The sequence below is a fragment of the Asparagus officinalis genome, chromosome 9 (assembly GCF_001876935.1).
Source record: "Asparagus officinalis chromosome 9, Aspof.V1, whole genome shotgun sequence".
In the NCBI taxonomy this organism is placed as follows: domain Eukaryota; kingdom Viridiplantae; phylum Streptophyta; class Magnoliopsida; order Asparagales; family Asparagaceae; genus Asparagus; species Asparagus officinalis.
Window position 1 is genome coordinate 2,538,313 of NC_033802.1, and position 23,196 is coordinate 2,561,508.

The following is a 23,196-nucleotide window of genomic DNA, read 5'->3' on the forward strand; positions in this document are numbered from 1 at the left end:
GGAGATTCAACATCAGTATATATTACAGAAAAGAATCAACTTGTCACCAAATTCCAGTCTCAACACTAAAAAACCAAAAAACTACATAAGCCACAGCTTCCTGAAATTTCAAATCCTTTTACCCCAAATTGAAACAATTACATACATGTATAACAAGAACAGCACTAAGAGAGAACCCTCCAAACTTTTCAGGGATCCCCTTCTCTTAGAGATGCCACCGGAGCTCCGGTGACTGGAGAGGTCACCGGAAGGATATCCGATGACATTTCCCAGCTCCCACTTCTCCTCCCCCAGCTCGAGTTCCGTACTTCAGCTCTCTGTGACAAAACTGACATTTCCCAGCTCCCACTTCTCCTCCCCCAGCTCGAGTTCCGTACTTCAGCTCTCTGTGACAAAACGAGCTCCGACTCCGATATAACACTGTGCATGCTGTTACTGTTTCTCCTGTCGAACTCCTCATCAGCAACCTCTCCTGAGGTGCGGCGACGAGATATCTTCAATAACTCTCCGCCAATCTCAAGATCGTCTTCGACTTTGGATCGTGGCTCACTGGTCGTCTCTGATTCTGGCTCTCTAGACCGGCTGACGAGGGGTCTTGGGGTTTCTTCGCGCACAAAGGAGCGGAAATTGTTTTTTGATGGTTTTATCTTGGTGCAGAAAACTTCTAAGAAGTTGGCGATGCAACCTCGGTTATAGACGTTGGGCCTGTTGTCGGCTCTGTATCGGAAATTTTCATAGGTTGTCTGAAGAATAATGCAGTAAACATCAATCCAAAACTAATAATAGCGATAAGGTCAACATGTGATATAGACAACAGTGGTGTTATGCGACAAACATCATCATCATCATCGGAGAATTCTACTACTGAGAAGCTGTTTCGTTTGTTGTAAATGTATTTGCAGCACAAGTACCACTATCATGCACCAACAGTTATTGTAACTGCTGTAACATGTAGCTGTAAGGGTGTAGCCGATTGATTCAGTTTTAAAATTTTGCAATTTGCAACTACAACTTGCAAATTTGTTTGTTTTAGCTAACACTAGGTGTTTGTTTTAGTTATCAATAGGTGTTTGTTATGGCCAACAACAGACGTTCGTTTTACAGTATCAGGCAATTATGGTGATAACTGATAAGTGTTTGCTTTCCATTCAAGTCATTCACTCTGACAAAGGTCTAGAATTTAGCTCTGTAGTTCAACTATACAAAACACTCTTGAGTTACATAACCAAAACGAAGGAGCATCATATGAAAAGAAAACAAGTTCACAACGAACAAAACAATTGTAAAGTAAATACAAAGCCAGTGTGATGAAACTGACCTGATTAGTACCAATGAGATATAAGTGAAACCCTGTAAGACCACCAACAAACCATAGAGAGACAAAACAATATATCATGAGTATGACAGATGCAGGGGAATGTTTCAGTGCCTTCCAAACCGTGGGATAATCTTCATCCATGAGAAACTTGATGTACAAAGCACACATTGAGAACACAAATATGCAGAGAAGGGTTGAGGATGACACGAAGAAGAAAAAGTAGCGACAGTTTCTCTGCGAGAAGACGAGGCACAAAAGTAACCAATAAGCACATTTACATATCAGAATACTTATGAAGGACTATATATATAAAACTCGGATAACTTTTTTATCTATAAAAGAAGAGGCTTAGTATCAGAAACTGTAAGAAACTGTAAGATTGAAACATGTAACTACAAGCTTCAGCATAGAGGTGAAAGTTTAATGCAAGTCATCTCATATTTTAAAGTATTGAAAATGAGGCAGTTCGCTGTAATGTATGATTCACACCAGCATAACACATATGTTCCTGAAGAAAACAGAGAAGAGGGAGGACAAGGGAAAAGCAAGAAAAATAAGAGGAAAGGGGAAAATAGAATAGAAACACAACAAAAGATTTAAAATAATCAGTGCATTCAACAGTATCTTCCTTGGACACGCACAAACAAACTTAACAGTGTCATTATCCTTGTTTATGGTGAACTGAAGCTACCCTGAATTTGTAAGACATGAATTCCATAAAAATGAAAAATTATTATGCAAGAAGCTTGATGATTAAAAAAAATTATTCCCATTATGCACACACTGAAATATATCAAGATTGCAAGAAATTAGCAGAATGAGGAACAACATCAGATTTTCAAGTAGAAAGCAATAAGTAAAACCATGATTTGTATACTTAAATATAAAACACGGCCAAGTTGGGTTACCTGTCCAATACACTGCCCGACCCAGGGGCAGTGATGATCAAAGCGCTCCACACAATTATTGCAAATTGAACAATGAGAACAACGTGGAGGACGGTAAAGCATACAAGTATCACAGTACTTTACTTTCACAGGCATGCCGTTAACCGTCACTTCTTTTGTTCGAGGAAATTGCAGGCTCGGCGTGTGCCTTCCCCTTTCAATTGGAGCTGAAGTATCATAAGAGAACTCTTCCTCAGGAGGATGTGACGCACGTGGAATAATACCCGGATCTCGAGCTGAAGTAAGGAGCAACAGCAACAACACCTACATAGCATAAGTACCACAGAAGTAATAACTGTTTATATTTATATGCAATTATGCATGCATAAGATAATACAAGAAAAACATGATACTGGGAAGAATATCAACAGTTTACAACAGAACTGCAAACAAGTATTTTGTTAACAGAAATTTCTTAAACTAGGTATAAGAACCTAGCTTTAACTAACTGCAGAATGCAGTCAAACATCTCAGCTATCACTGTGTCCTTCAATAAGATGTATTGTAAATCAATTGTTCATATAGCATGGTAAACTAAATACTCTTATCTTAACTTTGGATAGAGTTTATCCTCATTTTATAGATAGGACAATAGTTACCAGTATCTTCTTAAGGTTTGATGCCTTCAGTGGCAATTAAAACAACAACGATTACCCCTACCTTTTCATCTATATGATTTATTACCAGCAACAGATTTTCCAATACTGACTATAGTAATGGCATTCGATTGCAAATCAAGGACTAAAGCACAATTATATACTGAAACTCCAATTACGTAGCATACGCCAGAGTTACAAGTTAAATCTGTAGCAGCATGAAAGTGCAGTCTTTCTTGTGGGATAAAAAGCTAGGCTTGTAAGCTTACTTGCTCCCGAGGTCTATCAACTATGTTACCTAGGTGCTTCTATTGTGAAGCCATACCCATACCCGACGCGTACCAAACACCAACACATACCAGACTCCTCGAGTATACACATACATTATTTACACATGCGCTCTATTATATAGTTTATGTTTTAATTTAAAACACTCATTATACTCCTCTTGGACATATATCCTATGCTTCGAATTCACTTTGCAAAACTTGTGGACATGAGCTGGGTTCGTCTCGACTATATGTGGTTTGAAATTATAATTTTAAAGCATCGTTTGGATCTGTGTCCCCATATGCTACCTTTTACAAATTTCCCGTGTCCAGTACATGCACCTGCACTTGTACCCGTAACTGTTTCAATGCAACATAGTCTATCAGCTACTAACCAACTCGTAAATTGTTACCAACTTTGGATGTTATTGGATAATCCTTGTTCAATAAGTGTAGATCAGAATGGAAGGACAAGAATAAACCAACTTTGGATGTTATTGGATAATCCTTGTTCAATAAGTGTAGATCAGAATGGAAGGACAAGAATAAATTGCAAGATGATTTCCAGGAAAGTATGTAACAATAGAGAGTGTGTAATCCAACATCTTGTTCAGGACAGATACCGAGGTTAATTATATAATAAATAGTATTAAGAACTTAAGGATAGAAATGCATAAGCAATACATGCTTATGCACTTAGATAATCACCTAAGGCTGCAATCTAAAAAACAATTTAGATCAAATTTGAATATCAACACTAGCATATAATACCTATTAGAATTCTGTTCAATCTAAAAAGATTCATTAGTTCTCTACAAAAAGCATGAGAAGTTTAGAAGACTAACATAGATAGTAAATGCTATGGCAACCACCATTACTGCATATCCAGCATCATACGCAGGAAATTTATGAAGAAGATGTCTTGCAACAAATATACAAAAAATTACAATGGGAACCACTATGAGTGAAATTGTGATGAGCAACGACTGTGCATCAGGTCCAAATATCAACCTCCCGCTAAAGAAAAATACCTGCAACGAGAAGAAAGAGTTAGCTCTCTCACTCTACAGTCCATACACACATACACGCAGCCACGTGTGTGACGCAATACATAAGCATTAAAGAGAAAGGAAATAATACATTTTAATAAAATCCAGCATGAGCTAAAATTATGACTTACAACTTACACGCTATTAGTTTTGAGGTATAAGTATATGGTATATACTAAATGCTCTTGGAACCATTTTCCAAAATATGCAACTCAAATCAATAAACAAGCCTGCAAGATACTGACGGGCATAAGGAATCATAATCCCAAACGCAGACAGATTCACTCTTAACATACAACCCTTGCGTTTTCAGCTACATCCATCTCTAATCTGCCACTCATTTTCCTTACCGATACAACTAAGTAACTACCAACTGTTTGATGAATAAATAAACAGGCTCAGGTTTTTGAGTTTGAGACCCCATCCTTTCTCTTAAAAACACTAAGTGACTACCAAAGTACGTGTTCAGCATTTGAATGGACTATAACATCTAAGAATTCCTATTTCATTAAAATGAATGCATAAAGTACGTGTTCAGCATTTGAATGGACTATAACATCTAAGAATTCCTATTTCATTAAAATGAATGCATTAACATCTAGTAACCAAAGTTTGTGTACTTGCCGAATATCTCATTCCGCTCACAATCTCTTCTATCATAGAATTGAACTTCACACAATCAAACCAAAGAAAACACATAGCACTAAACTACCATGAATCCACAACTCCTCAATCGCATCAAACACTAAATTCCATCAAAAAACACATAGCACTAAACTACCATGAATCCACAACTCCTCAATCGCATCAAACACTAAATTCCATCAAGTATTCATAGAGCAAACATACCCAGATGCTAAAATCCAAAAAAAAAAAAAAACATCAAATTAAACGCTACCCAGCTCAAATCCTAAACAATTAACACATACCCAGATGCTAAATTGCACTAAAACCCCCAAAAATGGTAGAATAAAGCCTCAGAAGCTTACATTGCTCCCTTTCCAAACCTCATAAACTCGCTTCGCCATTGAGAAACCGAACCAGCAACTGAACTACGCCGGAAGAGAATCGAAGATTTGGAACTCGTGCATCTTACTTCGTCCTTGGGGCTCACAACTTAACTCCAGACCAACAATCGAGAGCTAAACAAGCTCAAAAGTATGAACCTGACATCATTTTTAGGGACCATTAAATTTCACTTGGCTGTTTATCAAATCATATCTTTAACAAAAAATATCCTAGTCCAAATAGACTCCAAAAAGGTTGAGACTCCCCTATGAATGGTTAACTAAATGTAGGCATTAACATTTGTCTATCTCACAGCATCACATATTTAGTCCCTTCCCCAGAAGCATAAACAAAACTATATGGAAGAGTAATTAACAAAATGCATAGCAGGTGTTACTCATAACCATGTGGAAGAGTAATTAACAAAATGCATAGCAGCAAGCACTCTTGTCTTGAATGCACGAAATTCATGAAATTAACAAGTAGTCAGTATTCTCTAATTAGGTGAAGCATAGCATAACATATCTTTAATGAATCAATTCAAATGCAGGTGTTATTCATAAACTTGCTTGGAAATCTAAGATTTTTTCTACATTTGACAGGATAAGGAATTTAAGCACATTAGATGAACGCAGACCATGCAGTATAATGTCCACAATTTGTTGCTACCATGCAGTATAATGTCATTAGCCCTTAGCTTCGAAGATGAATGCAGACTTTAATATTGAAAACACATTCATCTATACTTTTACAGCCATTTCCCATATATACAAACATAACTACATGATATTGACAAGCTGCAAACAAATCATTAGGACTGGAAAAATATTGACATGCTTGTACTGGGCATATAGAACCAAGACAACAACATAGCTAACATCAGCCAGACACAAGCATAAGGATGTAATAGATAGTCTGGCAAATATAACCAATACTGCACTGAAGTCCCCCATGCAGGCATAACCTCTGTTTCATTGTGGCATTTTAAAAACACATGATCTGGAAAGTCAATTTTCATTGAGGCATCATAAACACAATTAATTTACCAACCCATACAATATCCTCAAATGCTCTCTCAAATCTACACATATTTTTCCATTGCAACTTCAAGTGAATTTTCCATTTTTTTCAGGCTCTCTAATTCCAGCCTCTAAGAAATAGCTGCATACCCCAAACATGTACGCACGCAAACATCCTGCAGGTAATAGTATCTTTGAAACAGGAAAATCAAAATTTAATTGTCTGACAATAAGAAAGTCACTATTCGGAGAATTCATTTTCAATTACTAACCTACCAATAAGATACCACAAGTAATCAATGGAGTAAGCCTTCTGAAAATCTCAAATCATGCTCTGAAAGAAAGAACAGCCATGCACTCTTTCAGTAAATTCATAGGGCATTATGTAAGAAACAAAAGCATTTCAGCATGTACGCACACAAGCATGTATGTAATTTCAGCATGTAAGAAACAAAAACATTCCAGCATGTTAAGTTACATTCTGACATATTCAGTTACTACGCTAAAATTCTTTTGTAAATTTCAGCACGTAAGAAACAAAAGCATTTCAGCATGTAATTCGGGTTAAGATTGTGCTATGAAGTTCTTCTTAGCCATTCTAGATCATTAGTGAGAATTTTAAAAGAAGTTAATCAATTGAACAATAAATTAATCAATTATTATCAGCTAGGAGCAAATAATGAGATATTTCATAAAGCTATCAAGCAAAGAGGAGAACCAAGTAGATCAATTTCAAAGAAGAAGAGGTCAAACTCTGCAACTAAGAAGCTAGAATATTTTGAAATCAACCCAAATTCTCCAATTCAGGAACGTTTCAATTTACTTTTTTTTTGCCAGCTTCTTTAGTATACAAACAATTAATCAAATGGTTCGTAATGATATTTTCTGAAATTGTAGCATCACAATCTGGAATTGTAAATAATGGAGTCTCTTTCTTGTCTCTCTCATTTGTAGTTCCAGATTGTAATAAAATGGTTCAGACTTTTGGTCCATCAAATTGTAGCATCACAATCTCAAATTGTAGCAATTGTAAATAACTTATATTGTTTACATATATAACTTCTGTAATCAAATTGTAATCAAATATTCTAGATTACATCAACCAATAAAGCCTAATCCCTCAAAGAAAAGACAGCAATAAAAGCCATAAATTTCATCCTCCAGCATGCTTTTTATAAGAGCAAAAAACATCCATCAACCAAAGAGATTCATATGAACATAATCGATTGCATGGCAAAGATTTGGAAACCAATTCAATATTGCAAAATCTACTTACCTCTCTTTTCTTTGCCTCCCGTCACTAGAGATCCCAATCGGTTGAAAATTCCTCTCTGGCTCCCCCTAAAATATTCCTATTAACAGCTGGGGAAAAAGAAGGGGGAAACTTTTAGAGGGAAAAAATGGAGGGAAAGAATTAAGTAGAGGGGAACAAATTTGGGGAAGAAATTGCTTGCTGCGAATCAAACCCTGTAACTGAAAGATCGTTGCCTCCCTTAATTCCGCTGCCAAGATCCAAATCGGCAAAATTCCACCGCCTGCCCTTGCGTGAGAAGGCGGAACAAGCCTTGTTCCGCCTATCTACGAGGAATTGTTAACCCTTCATTTCACGGGTTAAATGGAGTTTTGGGCTCACGTGAGGGTTAACTAACCCTTGGGATTTATTTTCTGTTTGGCAGGCTAATGGAGGGTTAAACCCCCTTATCCATTTATTTAACCCGTTGCCAAACACAGCCTAGCTGAGCTATTCTTTAGAAAGCAACGTAGCCAAGAGATTAGCAAGGAAACCGTTGCACTTTGATTTGTATAAAAGGGACCCTAAGCCCTCAAATAATGTAGTTGATTCCAGTTTCACTCAAAGCCATACAGTGTACTCGGGTGTTTACTTCTCCTTCCTCTTATTTTAATTCTTCTCCTTTCTACGTAGTTCTCCAAGCAAAACTGTTTTTGTCTACAGAGTTTGAAGGGTGGGTTAGGCATTTTGAGTACGGCGTGTGTTTTCCCGAAGGAGGCACGCGCGGGAGTGTGCTGTACGGATGGGGGGAGAAGTTGGAAGGTAAAATGCGACGTGAGCGTGAATGGAATGAGTGGTAAAGGTGGTGGGTGGGAATTTTTAACCGTAGGGTTAAAATTTTGGATCGTTTAAGAATAATAATCTTACTTCCCCCCCTCCTCTTATTCCAGCTAATTTTTTTCTCGTATCTGAAATCCACAGCAGATTATAGTTAATTCGGATATGGAGTCACTTCTTTATCAATTAATTTGACAAATATTCATAGTTTTAGACATGAACAAATTATGTCAAATTTTAGTGGAGATCTGTCTTTAGTTTTTAGAAAACGCCAGCAGAACAAAAAATCTCTGACCACGTTTTAAAAATTAATTCGTGCATTGTGGAAATACCTAAATAACTTGACATCTATGCACAAGTAGAAAATTACCTATCATAGACGTCTTTTATTTCTGGTCTATATTCAAAACAATTCATAATCAACCCCTAAATGATAAAATCAATCATGATTGAGTATGAAGTGAATTTATCCCTGCATCACAGCTACACTTAACCGTTAAAAAATCCCAATCTAAACTACATTTACTAGCCAAAAAATAGAAAAAAAATGTTAATCTCTCGATCTATTCATGATCTAAACAAATCATAATCATGATTGACTTTCCTAGACGGAATTTTCTGTCTAGCATACTCCGTTTTTTAGCAGTGTCTAGATACACCTAACAATTCAATTAACTAGCTTATATTAGGCCCATTTAGCCATGAGAGACATGCCTCCAGCGCCAAAGAGCACTGCCGCAAACGACCACAACTGGAGCCCGATGCTGCTCTGAAGTTTAGGACCCATGAAATCTGCAGCTAAGAGATCAACAAGCGCCATGTAATTCAGCAGCCCAGCCGAGCACGCGTTTAGCAATCCCTCGACGATGAGGGCTGTCGGGCTGCTGTCGCTGTACACGTTCGTCAGTGCTATTCCAAGCGCAATGCCGAATGGGGTTGTAGTCGCGAAGAAGAAGGCCAAGATTGATTTCATCTTTAACCCGTACTCCGCCTGTAATTAAACATCGCGCGTAGTTTGTGTCAGTAATTGAACAAACTAATACTGTTAACATATAATTTAGAGTATATATAGTACGATTTCTATAAGTAAGCTGGCTATGAATGACGTCCATAGAAAATCACGCGTTATATTTAACCTCGGTATAGCATTAAAGTGAGTTATTAATGCCAGGTCTCTGCTGTTAGTTATATTATGATCAGCTTGTGGTTTCAAGATGGTAATTAATGAGGATATGATCAAAATACTTTTAATCAAGAGTAGCCAGTACTAACCATTTCAAAACTTTCCTATTAAACTTGAAAAGATTGAACAAACTGTACATGCTATAAAAATAACTGCATAGTAGAATACGTAGATGAAATTAAAATTAAAGATAGCCTTACCTGTACGATGCAACCACCGAGACCCATTCCTTCAAAGAGCTGATGAAAACAAAGCGCAGCCACCAAAGGCCTAATCGTACAAGGACTCTGAGATGCCCCCATTGACAACCCAATCACCACAGAATGAACCACAATTCCCATTTCCAAAACCTAAAAAAATTCATCCACAAAATTAAAAAAAAAAAAAAAAATCGAAAATGAAAAAGCTTCCAAAATTACAACAAAAATATCAGAAATGTTGGCTCACCTGCGCTACAATCCGATGCCTAGCGATCGTCGGATCCTGTGCCAAATCCTTACCACCTCCGTTCGCCGCGACTCTCTCTTTACTCTTCTGACTCTCGTGATCCACAGCCGACGCAGGTCCACAGCTATGCCTTATATTGAACCTCGCCATCATAAGCGAATCGATCATCAACGTGACCAACGCGGAGAGCATCGCGGCAAAAGTCGTGAACGGGAACTTCCTCCAGGGGTTCTCAGGCAAGCACGGCGAATGCAGATCATCGAACGAGTCGGGCAACACGTGCATGTACCCCGTAGCAAGAATCACGCCGGAGGCGAACGCCTTGACGAGCACGAAAATGTTGGCGCCGGGCCTCAGGGCCGGCACTGAGCGGGAGAATAGCGGTAGGCAGACGCCGATCATGCTTGCTACCAAGATACCGGCGATTGCGATGAGTTTGAGCCGGAGGGCTTCGGGTTTGTTGAAGCATTGGCCGCGGGCCGACGTGTCGCATTCGGACTTGGCGAGGAGGAGGAGAGTGGTGGTGATGAGGGTGGATATTTTGGGGGACATCGTTCGGTTAGGGGTTGTGATTAGGGATCTAGTTAGTAGGATTTATAGAGACTGAGTTACTGTCGAGATTATCGGGAGCATAATTTTTGAAATGGTTCTTTGGACTGATTTGCCCTTGTATTTGCTACTGATCTACGTTGAGTTTGTGGTGATTAGGCGGTGGATAAGGTAGAGTTTGTTAGATTAATCTTGTTAAACGTTATTTTTTTTTTTTGTATTTACTTCTGCATTTGATCTAGTCACTAGTTTGACCTATTCCCTTTAGAAAGCAACGTAGCCAAGAGATTAGCAAGGAAACCGTTGCACTTTGATTTGTATAAAAGGGACCCTAAGCCCTCAAATAATGTAGTTGATTCCAGTTTCACTCAAAGCCATACAGTGTACTCGGGTGTTTACTTTTCCTTCCTCTTATTTTAATTCTTCTCCTTTCTACGTAGTTCTCCAAGCAAAACTGTTTTTGTCTACAGAGTTTGAAGGGTGGGTTAGGCATTTTGAGTACGGCGTGTGTTTTCCCGAAGGAGGCACGCGCGGGAGTGTGCTGTACGGATGGGGGGAGAAGTTGGAAGGTAAAATGCGGCGTGAGCGTGAATGGAATGAGTGGTAAAGGTGGTGGGTGGGAATTTTTAACCGTAGGGTTAAAATTTTGGATCGTTTAAGAATAATAATCTTACTTCCCCCCCTCCTCTTATTCCAGCTAATTTTTTTCTCGTATCTGAAATCCACAGCAGATTATAGTTAATTCGGATATGGAGTCACTTCTTTATCAATTAATTTGACAAATATTCATAGTTTTAGACATGAACAAATTATGTCAAATTTTAGTGGAGATCTGTCTTTAGTTTTTAGAAAACGCCAGCAGAACAAAAAATCTCTGACCACGTTTTAAAAATTAATTCGTGCATTGTGGAAATACCTAAATAACTTGACATCTATGCACTAGTAGAAAATTACCTATCATAGACGTCTTTTATTTCTGGTCTATATTCAAAACAATTCATAATCAACCCCTAAATGATAAAATCAATCATGATTGAGTATGAAGTGAATTTATCCCTGCATCACAGCTACACTTAACAGTTAAAAAATCCCAATCTAAACTACATTTACTAGCCAAAAAATAGAAAAAAAATGTTAATCTCTCGATCTATTCATGATCTAAACAAATCATAATCATGATTGACTTTCCTAGACGGAATTTTCTGTCTAGCATACTCCGTTTTTTAGCAGTGTCTAGATACACCTAACAATTCAATTAACTAGCTTATATTAGGCCCATTTAGCCATGAGAGACATGCCTCCAGCGCCAAAGAGCACTGCCGCAAACGACCACAACTGGAGCCCGATGCTGCTCTGAAGTTTAGGACCCATGAAATCTGCAGCTAAGAGATCAACAAGCGCCATGTAATTCAGCAGCCCAGCCGAGCACGCGTTTAGCAATCCCTCGACGATGAGGGCTGTCGGGCTGCTGTCGCTGTACACGTTCGTCAGTGCTATTCCAAGCGCAATGCCGAATGGGGTTGTAGTCGCGAAGAAGAAGGCCAAGATTGATTTCATCTTTAACCCGTACTCCGCCTGTAATTAAACATCGCGCGCAGTTTGTGTCAGTAATTGAACAAACTAATACTGTTAACAAAATTCACTAAGCTTTTGCACCACTTCACTCGTGGGCTAACCAATTCATAAATTTTTGCACCACTCCACTCGTGGGCTAACTAGACAATGCATTCAGCACATAGCTATCAAACATCCGTAGGAACTTCCACATAAATGATATTAATTATAAACCCCATAAATGATATTAATTATCAAGTCAATAATATTATCCCACCCAACCGACGATTGTAGGCATCGTCCACAATAAATCAACATTAAAGAGAATCCGGCCGGACCCTTACTAATTAAAGTACGTGAAGAAGAGGGAAGCATTGTATCAAATAAATGTGGCCCAACATGAAAATGACTTTAGCAAAAGAAGTTTCCGTGTATTGCTGTAAAGTGTACTATTCTCCAGAAAAAGATGATTCTTGAGCTTTCATGATAGATATGACATGGGAAAAAGCTACTACATAACCAAGAAATTACCAAATACTCAAGGAGTTCTGACCTTCCTCGCTACAAATATAATAAAATAGCCTCTGCACCCCAACTAATTTACTGAAGACAGTTTAGGAGCAAGAAAATAGATCAGAAGGTTACATATCAGGAGATTCAACATCAGTATATATTACAGAAAAGAATCAACTTGTCACCAAATTCCAGTCTCAACGCTAAAAAACCAAAAAACTACATAAGGTAGCCACAGCTTCCTGAAATTTCAAATCCTTTTACCCCAAATTGAAACAATTACATACATGTATAACAAGAACAGCGCTAAGAGAGAACCCCTCCAAACTTTTCAGGGATCCCCTTCTCTTAGAGATGCCACCGGAGCTCCGGTGACTGGAGAGGTCACCGGAAGGATATCCGATGACATTTCCCAGCTCCCACTTCTCCTCCCCCAGCTCGAGTTCCGTACTTCAGCTCTCTGTGACAAAACAAGTTCTGACTCCGATATAACACTGTGCACGCTGTTACTGTTTCTCCTGTCGAACTCCTCATCAGCAACTTCTCCTGAGGTGCGGCGACGAGATATCTTCAATAACTCTCCGCCAATCTCAAGATCGTCTTCGACTTTGGATCGTGGCTCACTGGTCGTCTCTGATTCTGGCTCTCTAGACCGGCTGACGAGGGGTCTTGGGGTTTCTTCGCGCACAAAGGAGCGGAAATTGTTTTTTGATGGTTTTATCTTGGTGCAGAAAACTTCTAAGAAGTTGGCGATGCAACCTCGGTTATAGACGTTGGGCCTGTTGTCGGCTCTGTATCGGAAATTTTCATAGGTTGTCTGAAGAATAATGCAGTAAACATCAATCCAAAACTAATAATAGCGATAAGGTCAACATGTGATATAGACAACAGTGGTGTTATGCGACAAACATCATCATCATCATCATCGGAGAATTCTACTACTGAGAAGCTGTTTCGTTTGTTGTAAATGTATTTGCAGCACAAGTACCACTATCATGCACCAACAGTTATTGTAACTGCTGTAACATGTAGCTGTAAGGGTGTAGCCGATTGATTCAGTTTTAAAATTTTGCAATTTGCAACTACAACTTGCAAATTTGTTTGTTTTAGCTAACACTAGGTGTTTGTTTTAGTTATCAATAGGTGTTTGTTATGGCCAACAACAGACGTTCGTTTTACAGTATCAGGCAATTATGGTGATAACTGATAAGTGTTTGCTTTCCATTCAAGTCATTCACTCTGACAAAGGTCTAGAATTTAGCTCTGTAGTTCAACTATACAAAACACTCTTGAGTTACATAACCAAAACGAAGGAGCATCATATGAAAAGAAAACAAGTTCACAACGAACAAAACAATTGTAAAGTAAATACAAAGCCAGTGTGATGAAACTGACCTGATTAGTACCAATGAGATATAAGTGAAACCCTGTAAGACCACCAACAAACCATAGAGAGACAAAACAATATATCATGAGTATGACAGATGCAGGGGAATGTTTCAGTGCCTTCCAAACCGTGGGATAATCTTCATCCATGAGAAACTTGATGTACAAAGCACACATTGAGAACACAAATATGCAGAGAAGGGTTGAGGATGACACGAAGAAGAAAAAGTACCGATAGTTTCTCTGCGAGAAGACGAGGCACAAAAGTAACCAATAAGCACATTTACATATCAGAATACTTATGAAGGATAATATATATAAAACTCGGATAACTTTTTTATCTATAAAAGAAGAGGCTTAGTATCAGAAACTGTAAGATTGAAACATGTAACTACAAGCTTCAGCATAGAGGTAAAAGTTTAATGCAAGTCATCTCATATTTTAAAGTATTGAAAATGAGGCAGTTCGCTGTAATGTATGATTCACACCAGCATAACACATATGTGCCTGAAGAAAACAGAGAAGAGGGAGGACAAGGGAAAAGCAAGAAAAATAAGAGGAAAGGGGAAAATAGAGCCTGAAGAAAACAGAGAAGAGGGAGGACAAGGGAAAAGCAAGAAAAATAAGAGGAAAGGGGAAAATAGAATAGAAACACAACAAAAGATTTAAAATAATCAATGCATTCAACAGTATCTTCCTTGGACATGCACAAACAAACTTAACAGTGTCATTATCCTTCTTTATGGTGAACTGAAGCTACCCTGAATTTGTAAGACATGAATTCCATAAAAATGAAAAATTATTATGCAAGAAGCTTGATGATTAAAAAAATTATTCCCATTATGCACACGCTGCAATATATCAAGATTGCAAGAAATTAGCAGAATGAGGAACAACATCAGATTTTCAAGTAGAAAGCAATAAGTAAAACCATGATTTGTATACTTAAATATAAAACACGGCCAAGTTGGGTTACCTGTCCAATACACTGCCCGACCCAGGGGCAGTGATGATCAAAGCGCTCCACACAATTATTGCAAATTGAACAATGAGAACAACGTGGAGGACGGTAAAGCATACAAGTATCACAGTACTTTACTTTCACAGGCATGCCGTTAACCGTCACTTCTTTTGTTCGAGGAAATTGCAGGCTCGGCGTGTGCCTTCCCCTTTCAATTGGAGCTGAAGTATCATAAGAGAACTCTTCCTCAGGAGGATGTGACGCACGTGGAATAATACCCGGATCTCGAGCTGAAGTAAGGAGCAACAGCAACAACACCTACATAGCATAAGTACCACAGAAGTAATAACTGTTTATATTTATATGCATGCATAAGATAATACAAGAAAAACATGATACTGGGAAGAATATCAACAGTTTACAACAGAACTGCAAACAAGTATTTTGTTAACAGAAATTTCTTAAACTAGGTATAAGAACCTAGCTTTAACTAACTGCAGAATACAGCCAAACATCAATAAGATGTATTGTAAATCAATTGTTCATATAGCATGGTAAACTAAATACTCTTAACTTTGGATAGAGTATCCTCATTTTATAGATAGGACAATAGTTACCAGTATCTTCTTAAGGTTTGATGCCTTCAGTGGCAATTAAAACAACAACGATTACCCCTACCTTTTCATCTATATGATTTATTACCAGCAACAGATTTTCCAATACTGACTATAGTAATGGCATTCAATTGCAAATCAAGGACTAAAGCACAATTATATACTGAAACTCCAATTACGTAGCATACGCCAGAGTTACAAGTTAAATCTGTAGCAGCATGAAAGTGCAGTCTTTCTTGTGGGATAAAAAGCTAGGCTTGTAAGCTTACTTGCTCCCAAGGTCTATCAACTATGTTACCTAGGTGCTTCTATTGTGAAGCCATACCCATACCCGACGCGTACCAAACACCAACACATACCAGACTCCTCGAGTATATGCATACATTATTTACACATGCGCTCTATTATATAGTTTATGTTTTAATTTAAAACACTCATTATACTCCTCTTGGACATATATCCTATGCTTCGTATTCACTTTGCAAAACTTGTGGACATGAGCTGGGTTCGTCTCGACTATATGTGGTTTGAAATTATAATTCTAAAGCATCGTTTGGGTCTGTGTCCCCATATGCTACCTTTTACAAATTTCCCGTGTCCAGTACATGGCTACATGCACCTGCACTTGTACCCGTAACTGTTTCAATGCAACATAGTCTATCAGCTACTAACCAACTCGTAAATTGTTACCAACTTTGGATGTTATTGGATAATCCTTGTTCAATAAGTGTAGATCAGAATGGAAGGACAAGAATAAAGTGCAAGCTGATTTCCAGGAAAGTATGTAACAATAGAGAGTGTGTTATCCAACATCTTGTTCAGGACAGATACCGAGGTTAATTATATAATAAATAGTATTAAGAACTTAAGGATAGAAATGCATAAGCAATACATGCTAATGCACTTAGATAATCACCTAAGACTGCAATCTAAAAAACAATTTAGATCAAATTTGAATATCAACACTAGCATATAATACCTATTAGAATTCTGTCCAATCTAAAAAGATTCATTAGTTCTCTACAAAAAGCATAAGAAGTTTAGAAGACTAACATAGATAGTAAATGCTATGGCAACCACCATTACTGCATATCCAGCATCATACGCAGGAAATTTATGAAGAAGATGTCTTGCAACAAATATACAAAAAATTACAATGGGAACCACTATGAGTGAAATTGTGATGAGCAACGACTGAGCATCAGGTCCAAATATCAACCTCCCGCTAAAGAAAAATACCTGCAACGAGAAGAAAGAGTTAGCTCTCTCACTCTACAGTCCATACACACATACACGCAGCCACGTGTGTGACACAATACATAAGCATTAAAGAGAAAGGAAAAAATACATTTTAATAAAATTCAGCATGAGCTAAAATTATGACTTACAACTTACACGCTATTAGTTTTGAGGTATAAGTATATGGTATATACTAAATGCTCTTGGAACCAATTTCCAAAATATGCAACTCAAATCAATAAACAAGCCTGCAAGATAGTGACGGGCATAAGGAATCATAATCCCAAACGCAGACAGATTCACTCTTAACATACAACCCTTACGTTTTCAGCTACATCCATCTCTAATCTGCCACTCATTTTCCTTACCGATACAACTAAGTAACTACCAACTGTTTGATGAATAAATAAACAGGCTCAGGTTTTTGAGTTTGAGACCCCATCCTTTCTCTTAAAAACACTAAGTGACTACCAAAGTACGTGTTCAGCATTTGAATGGACTATAACATCTAAGAATTCCTATTTCATTAAAATGAATGCATAACTTAACATCTAGTAACCAAAGTTTGTGTACTTGCCAAATATCTCATTCCGCTCACAATCTCTTCTATCATAGAATTGAACTTCACACAATCAAACCAAAGAAAACACATAGCACTAAACTACCATGAATCCACAACTCCTCAATCGCATCAAACACTAAATTCCATCAAATATTCATAGAGCGAACATACCCAGATGCTAAAATCCAAAAAAAAAACATCAAATTAAACGCTACCCAGCTCAAATCCTAAACAATTAACACATACCCAGATGCTAAATTGCACTAAAACCCCAAAAAATGGTAGAATAAAGCCTCAGAAGCTTACATTGCTCCCTTTCCAAACCTCATAAACTCGCTTCGCCATTGAGAAACCGAACCAGAAGCTGAACTACGCCGGAAGAGAATCGAAGATTTGGAACTCGTGCATCTTACTTCGTCCTTGGGTTTTGGTGATGCTCTCAATTTTGAAAGAGCAAAAGGGGGAAAAAAAATTAGGGTTTTGTTTTCTGTTCTCGTCTTATTACTAACTTTATGCTCTGGGGGGTTTTCGAAATTTCAATCCCAAGAGAGCAGTTAGAACAATAATTAAGGTTTTGCAAACATAGCCCCCACATCTTAGTATTTACAAATTACACCTTTAGTAATCAATTTTCAAAAGATTTGTCCCGTAACTAAGCAATCACCAACTTTAATAGGATAATTTGTATCTTAAATGTGAAAACATCAACAATATGGTCTAATTTTTATTGACTAAGTTGATGGTTTCTTGATTTTAGGGGCATTTATTTCAAAATGGATGATGTGAGGGGCAGTTTTGCCAACACTAATATATGAAGGTCAGTCTTGCAAATACCCAAGTGCGAGGGGTCCATATACAAATAACCCAAAAGAACGGGGTCTCTTTTCAGAATATTGGCTGGCAGAGCGAGTGAAGAGTCTGCGACGTCCTAAAATAACCTGTATTCCGTTGCACCCTAAATTGCACCTATTTCTTGCTTGTGGGTCCACCGTCTCCTTCTTCTTTACTGTAGCATTTGTTCGAAGGTTGTTTTTGAAATGAGTTTTGAAATATGTGATATAATGAGCTGGTCATCATTAATGGTAAATTTTAAAAACAGACCCCTTTGCAAAAATATTCTCAAAAAAAGACCCGTTTTGAAAATATTCGCAAAAAACAACCTAGTTTCAGACCCGTGGCTGAAACTTGGTCGTTTTTTGCGAAAAAAATCCCAAACTTCACGGGAGTTGAACTCCCGTGAAGTTTTTTACATAACAAAACTTCACGGGAGTTCAACTCCCGTGAAGTTTGAGAACTTTTTTCCCAAAAACTGACCCAGTTTCAACCCAGAGGCTAAAACTAGGTCGTTTTTTGAAAATAAAGTGAAAACGGGTCTTTTTTTTAGAATATTTTTGCAAAGTGGTCTGTTTTTAAAATTTGTCTTCATCATTAATGATGACCAACTCATTATGCAATAGGAGGGGGACACCTCACATGTCCCCATTGGTCCCATATTTTTGGTCCTTGGGGAATTTTTCTTTTGAAATTAATCAAGGGTTTTGTACCGCTTAACCCGAAGTTTTATACACATTTGTTCTCAGACCCATAAAACTTCCAAAGTCACTCCCCACAAGATGTTTATAGTGAATTATTTTGGAGCTCGTACGTGTACTTTCAACAGTTTGGTAGACGATAATTTTGGTATTTAACAAATTACAATAGAATATAACAACTTACGAAAAAAATATGACAACTTACAATAGATTATAGCAACTTTTATGGTAAAAGTAGGAACCCGACAAAACAAAGCAAAATTTGGCGGAAATATAGTGACTCATACCAAACTGTTTGACCATGCAAAGCGAGTTTACGAATAACCCCCTCGGGTACTATGAGTGTAAAAAGTCATTTTGAAAAGAGTGATTTTAGAAGTGTGTACGCTTAAAAACAAAATGAGAGCAAGACTTTAGGGTTTATAGGTTGAAAACCCCCATTAACTATACGACTTTTTTTTTTAATTATCCCTGAGTGCTTCATACTACCTTACCTTGGTCGTCCTGTGGTTGTTGGGGTTTGATTAAATCTTTGACTAATGGTAGACTAATCTTTATTTAGAAGGAAAAGACCACGTGCGTATTCTTGCAAAGATTTAGGAGTTGTACTATAGATGGCTTTTGTGAGTCCGGATTAGAGTGTTATATAGTACTAGCGTGCACCCCATGCAAAGCACGGCCTCCATTTTTTAATTTCTGCTACAGTAATTCTGTATTTAAATATATTTTTTATATGCTACAGTAACATTTTTAAAAATGCTTTACCTGAGTTATAGTAGTAATACTACAGTAATAATTACTGTAGAATTTACTGTATTGTGAATAGTGAATTTTAGATCTTCCCATTATCATAGAAGAATAGATTTAAATTGATAATGAGTTAGAGACAAAAGGATTGTGGAGTAAATAATGCTTGTTCCATTGAGAAACCACTTTAATTAGGCGCCAATAGGGTATATTAGGCCAACTTAATATGCTTCTTCCCAAATAAATAATTACTTTCTGTTGGTCTCAAATGAGAGTATTTTATTAACATGCTTCTTCCCAAAAGCGTATATATATGTGAGGGGTAAAAAGAAAAGAAGAAAAAGACAACAGAAACAAATAATTCGAGCCACACGATTGAAAAATAGTTATTTGCGCTTAAACGCTCTAAAGTTTCTCCTATTTTAATAATAGTTCTTTCTACGTTTTCCCATATTTTTGTAGCCAGTACTTGCAATATTATTTAATAAAATTCCATAAAAATATTGTCAAATGTTTTTTGAAATATATAAAAAACTCCTTAATAATTTTTGGGAAAAACATTATTATTTTAATAAGAAAATTGGAGCTAATAAATAACTGTCTAAAATTTTGAATTAGTTTAAGCCTACAGCTTCGGTGCTCCATGATAATTTGTTGGGGGCACCGATGACATATCTGTAAATAAATGTTTAAGCCTACAGCTTCGGTGCTCCATGATAATTTGTTGGGGGCACCGATGACATATCTGTAAATAAATTCCTTAAAAATAGCTCTCACATTTCTATGATAATTTGTTGGGGGCACCGATGACATATCTGTAAATAAATTCCTTAAAAATAGCTCTCACATTTCTAGATAGATAGATTTGACGGTTAGGAGGTATTCCACATCCAAAATTGTAATTAACTATAATTTGAATTAGGTAAAAAGGTTATTTTAGGAAATACAATTTAGGAGAGAAACAGAATTTATGATTAGGCATCAATGTAAATAATTCCGAATCATTTCGCTCTCACAATCATTCTAATGTCGAATGAAAAATATTACTCTTTCTACTATCACTTTTGTAAATATCTTGAAAATTGATGCCTAACATTTAAGCCTAAAAAAATCATGGCCAGTAAGAATAGTACCCCCTTTTCTCTTTAATTCCTCCTTAGTGACATTGTCAATTTAGCTGACCTTTAATTACTCGTTATTTTCACCACTATGTCAATAGTCTAATAATTTGTTTTTTCTGTTTTTAAATCATCTTTGCCTTTAAATCAAAGATATAATCACTTTCTTTTCTTTTTAATTTTTCCTTCATAAAATCAATTGATTTTTTGAGAGTACGTGGATCTTCCTACTCATTGATTAATTGGAAAGGCTGGTTGATTTTGATATGAATTTTTGTTATTTTTGATTTCGTTCATTCTAAGTTCTTCCTCTATGAAATCACTGCTTCGTGTGACTTGACTATTGTTTAGCCATCAATCTAAGTAGCCAAATCATTGCTTGATTGAAATAAAAAAAAGTAAAAAATTAGAAGAGGAGAAATTATTTGTATGGATTTGATTCGGGAAGGAAAAGGGATGCAGATGAAATGAGTGGATTGGTTTTGCGGGAAATGAGTTCTGTTAGGTGTGATGATTTCCAAAGTGTTACAAATACATTTTTACCATTTTAAATAAAAAATTAAATACAAATGTTATAGGAGCACCGAAGCAAAACTCTTAGTTTAATTCTCAAAATATACTTAACCCTCAAATATGGCTGCTAAGATCACCATGATAAATGGCCGTGGATCGTTTTTTCATCACATAGAAAGCTTTTTTTTATCTTCACTTATGTAGTAAGCGGTATTATTCTTTACTTTTCTCAATAAATTAAGTATTTTTGTTAGGAGTGTCCGTACTTTAATTTAAAGAGATTTGACGTATATTAATATATGACATGAAGTATTCGCAATGTTTTATTTAAAAAATGACAATTAAATGTGTGAAAAAGATAAAAGTAAACTAAATTACAATCTGGACTCAATTCTCGGTGGCTTGTGCGGGGCTGATAGTCAGGCCCATTTGGCGGTCCATCAAGTAATCCTAAATGCTGAGAGCTCTAACACAAGAGGCGAAACTTTTGGCCCAATTGTACTGTACAAATTTCATGCTCGCCTGAATTTTTTTTTTTGAAAAGGCAGGTAACCTAACCAGCCAAGTCATCAACAACACTCTGTCTCAAACACAAAAGAACAGAAACAGACCAAAAACAAATATTGATATTCACACACTTTCTCTCTATATTAGATGGGTAAAATGATGAGCGATTAGTGAACATGATTAAGGATTGTTTTGTTTCCTCAAATATCGATCTTAACAACTCAAAAATTAGAAAAAACATCACAGGTAAAATGTTCCTCAAAATTCAATCAAAGATAGGCTTTTACTCAAATCTGGGTTTCTCATGTTTCTTTTATGCCCAATTTCGTCTAGGCGCATCATGTTAAAATAATGACCGAGAACTTTATGAGCTATTCATATGTGATTTTTATTTTCTCTCGCTTATAATTACAACTAGTGTGAACACCGTGTTTTATATTTTTTTTCTCGTTACAGTAATCCCAGTTTTTTGCTGATACAATAATTTTTTGAATTGCTACAGTATACCGCTTTTACTACAGTATTCCTGTATGATACAATAATATTTTTTCAAAAAACCGCAACACCTAGTTTCATGTTTACTACAGTAATAATGCTACTGTAGCATTAAATGTAGCGTGAATAGTAAATCCTAGGTTCTCCCATTTGTACAGAGGAGTAGATATATATCGAGTTTTAAAAGCTTCTATAATTGGTAACAAGAGGGAACTTTTATTCCATCAGACAACGAAATATTAGTAAGATCAAGGAAACGCTAGCTTGATCCATAAGGGATTTTATCTAAATAAAGCAATTTAAATCGGGAAAATATATACGCATACATATATAATAAGATTCTTAAGGACATCAATTTCGTTACACGCATCTGTATCAACTCAAGCTTATACATCAAAACATCATGCAAACCCATCAAATTGCTTATTTTATTTTCTCAACTGTAGCTACTAATTAATTAATTAGCCTTAATTAAAACGCGTTAACGCTCTCCTCAATTCCTTCGATCACAGACCACAAGAAACCGTTGCCACCGTTTCTAGCGGAGCAATTGGCCCTGATCTCCCCTTGGCTCCCCGTCAACACGCTCAGCTGCCCCATCTTCACCATGGAATAAGCGAACCTCTCGAAAAACAAGCTCTGGTTCAGCGCGAAGCTGGTCACGGTGGGCTTGGTCCTCGAGTCCGAGTACAGATCCTGGTCCGAGGTGAACAAGCCCTCCCGGTTCATCAGGTCGACGTAGTACCTGTTGTCGAAGGCGTTCGGGGTTCGGATGTCGTTGACCGTCGTGTTGGTCGTGTTGGACGCCGGGCACGTGAGCTTCAGGTTTTTCCCGAAGGACTGGTTCATGTTGGGGTCCTGGGTCGGGTAGAGGCGGTTGGTGAAGGAGGTGCAGTGGGCGATGCCGATGCCGGACTGGAAGGAAAACGTATTCGTTATGAATACACGAGTGCTATTTTGATAAATACAAATTCCTACGGGAGGAGTCCGTGGATTCTCCCG

General features: G+C 37.2%; 2 protein-coding genes across 6 annotated transcripts; both read right to left on the bottom strand.

Moving 5' to 3' along the window:
- LOC109823685 (protein S-acyltransferase 8-like) lies at positions 53–17,801 on the bottom strand. Of its 4 annotated transcripts, none has more exons than XM_020390017.1 (6): positions 17,691–17,801; positions 5,169–5,270; positions 3,976–4,161; positions 2,227–2,529; positions 1,319–1,552; positions 53–743 (listed from the first exon to the last, which is right to left on the bottom strand). In XM_020390017.1, the coding sequence occupies exons 2-6, from the start codon at positions 5,205–5,207 to the stop codon at positions 189–191; spliced, it is 1,317 nt and encodes a 438-aa protein (XP_020245606.1). In that variant the 5' UTR covers positions 5,208–5,270; positions 17,691–17,801; the 3' UTR covers positions 53–188. The 4 variants fall into 4 exon arrangements, with proteins under 4 accessions (XP_020245606.1, XP_020245607.1, XP_020245609.1 ...); XM_020390020.1 differs by lacking the exons at positions 1,319–1,552; positions 2,227–2,529; positions 3,976–4,161; positions 5,169–5,270 and adding exons at positions 12,949–13,337; positions 13,916–14,149; positions 14,883–15,185; positions 16,535–16,720 and having other exon boundaries at positions 72–285; positions 17,589–17,800; XM_020390018.1 differs by lacking the exon at positions 17,691–17,801 and having other exon boundaries at positions 5,169–5,290.
- LOC109823687 (fe(2+) transport protein 1-like) lies at positions 6,488–11,379 on the bottom strand. 2 transcript variants are annotated; one of them, XM_020390021.1, is made up of 4 exons: positions 9,905–11,379; positions 9,658–9,807; positions 8,989–9,265; positions 6,488–6,540 (listed from the first exon to the last, which is right to left on the bottom strand). In XM_020390021.1, exons 1-4 carry the CDS (start codon positions 10,454–10,456, stop codon positions 6,503–6,505), a joined length of 1,017 nt encoding a protein of 338 aa, XP_020245610.1. In that variant the 5' UTR covers positions 10,457–11,379; the 3' UTR covers positions 6,488–6,502. The 2 variants fall into 2 exon arrangements, with proteins under 2 accessions (XP_020245610.1, XP_020245611.1); XM_020390022.1 differs by lacking the exon at positions 6,488–6,540 and having other exon boundaries at positions 8,731–9,265.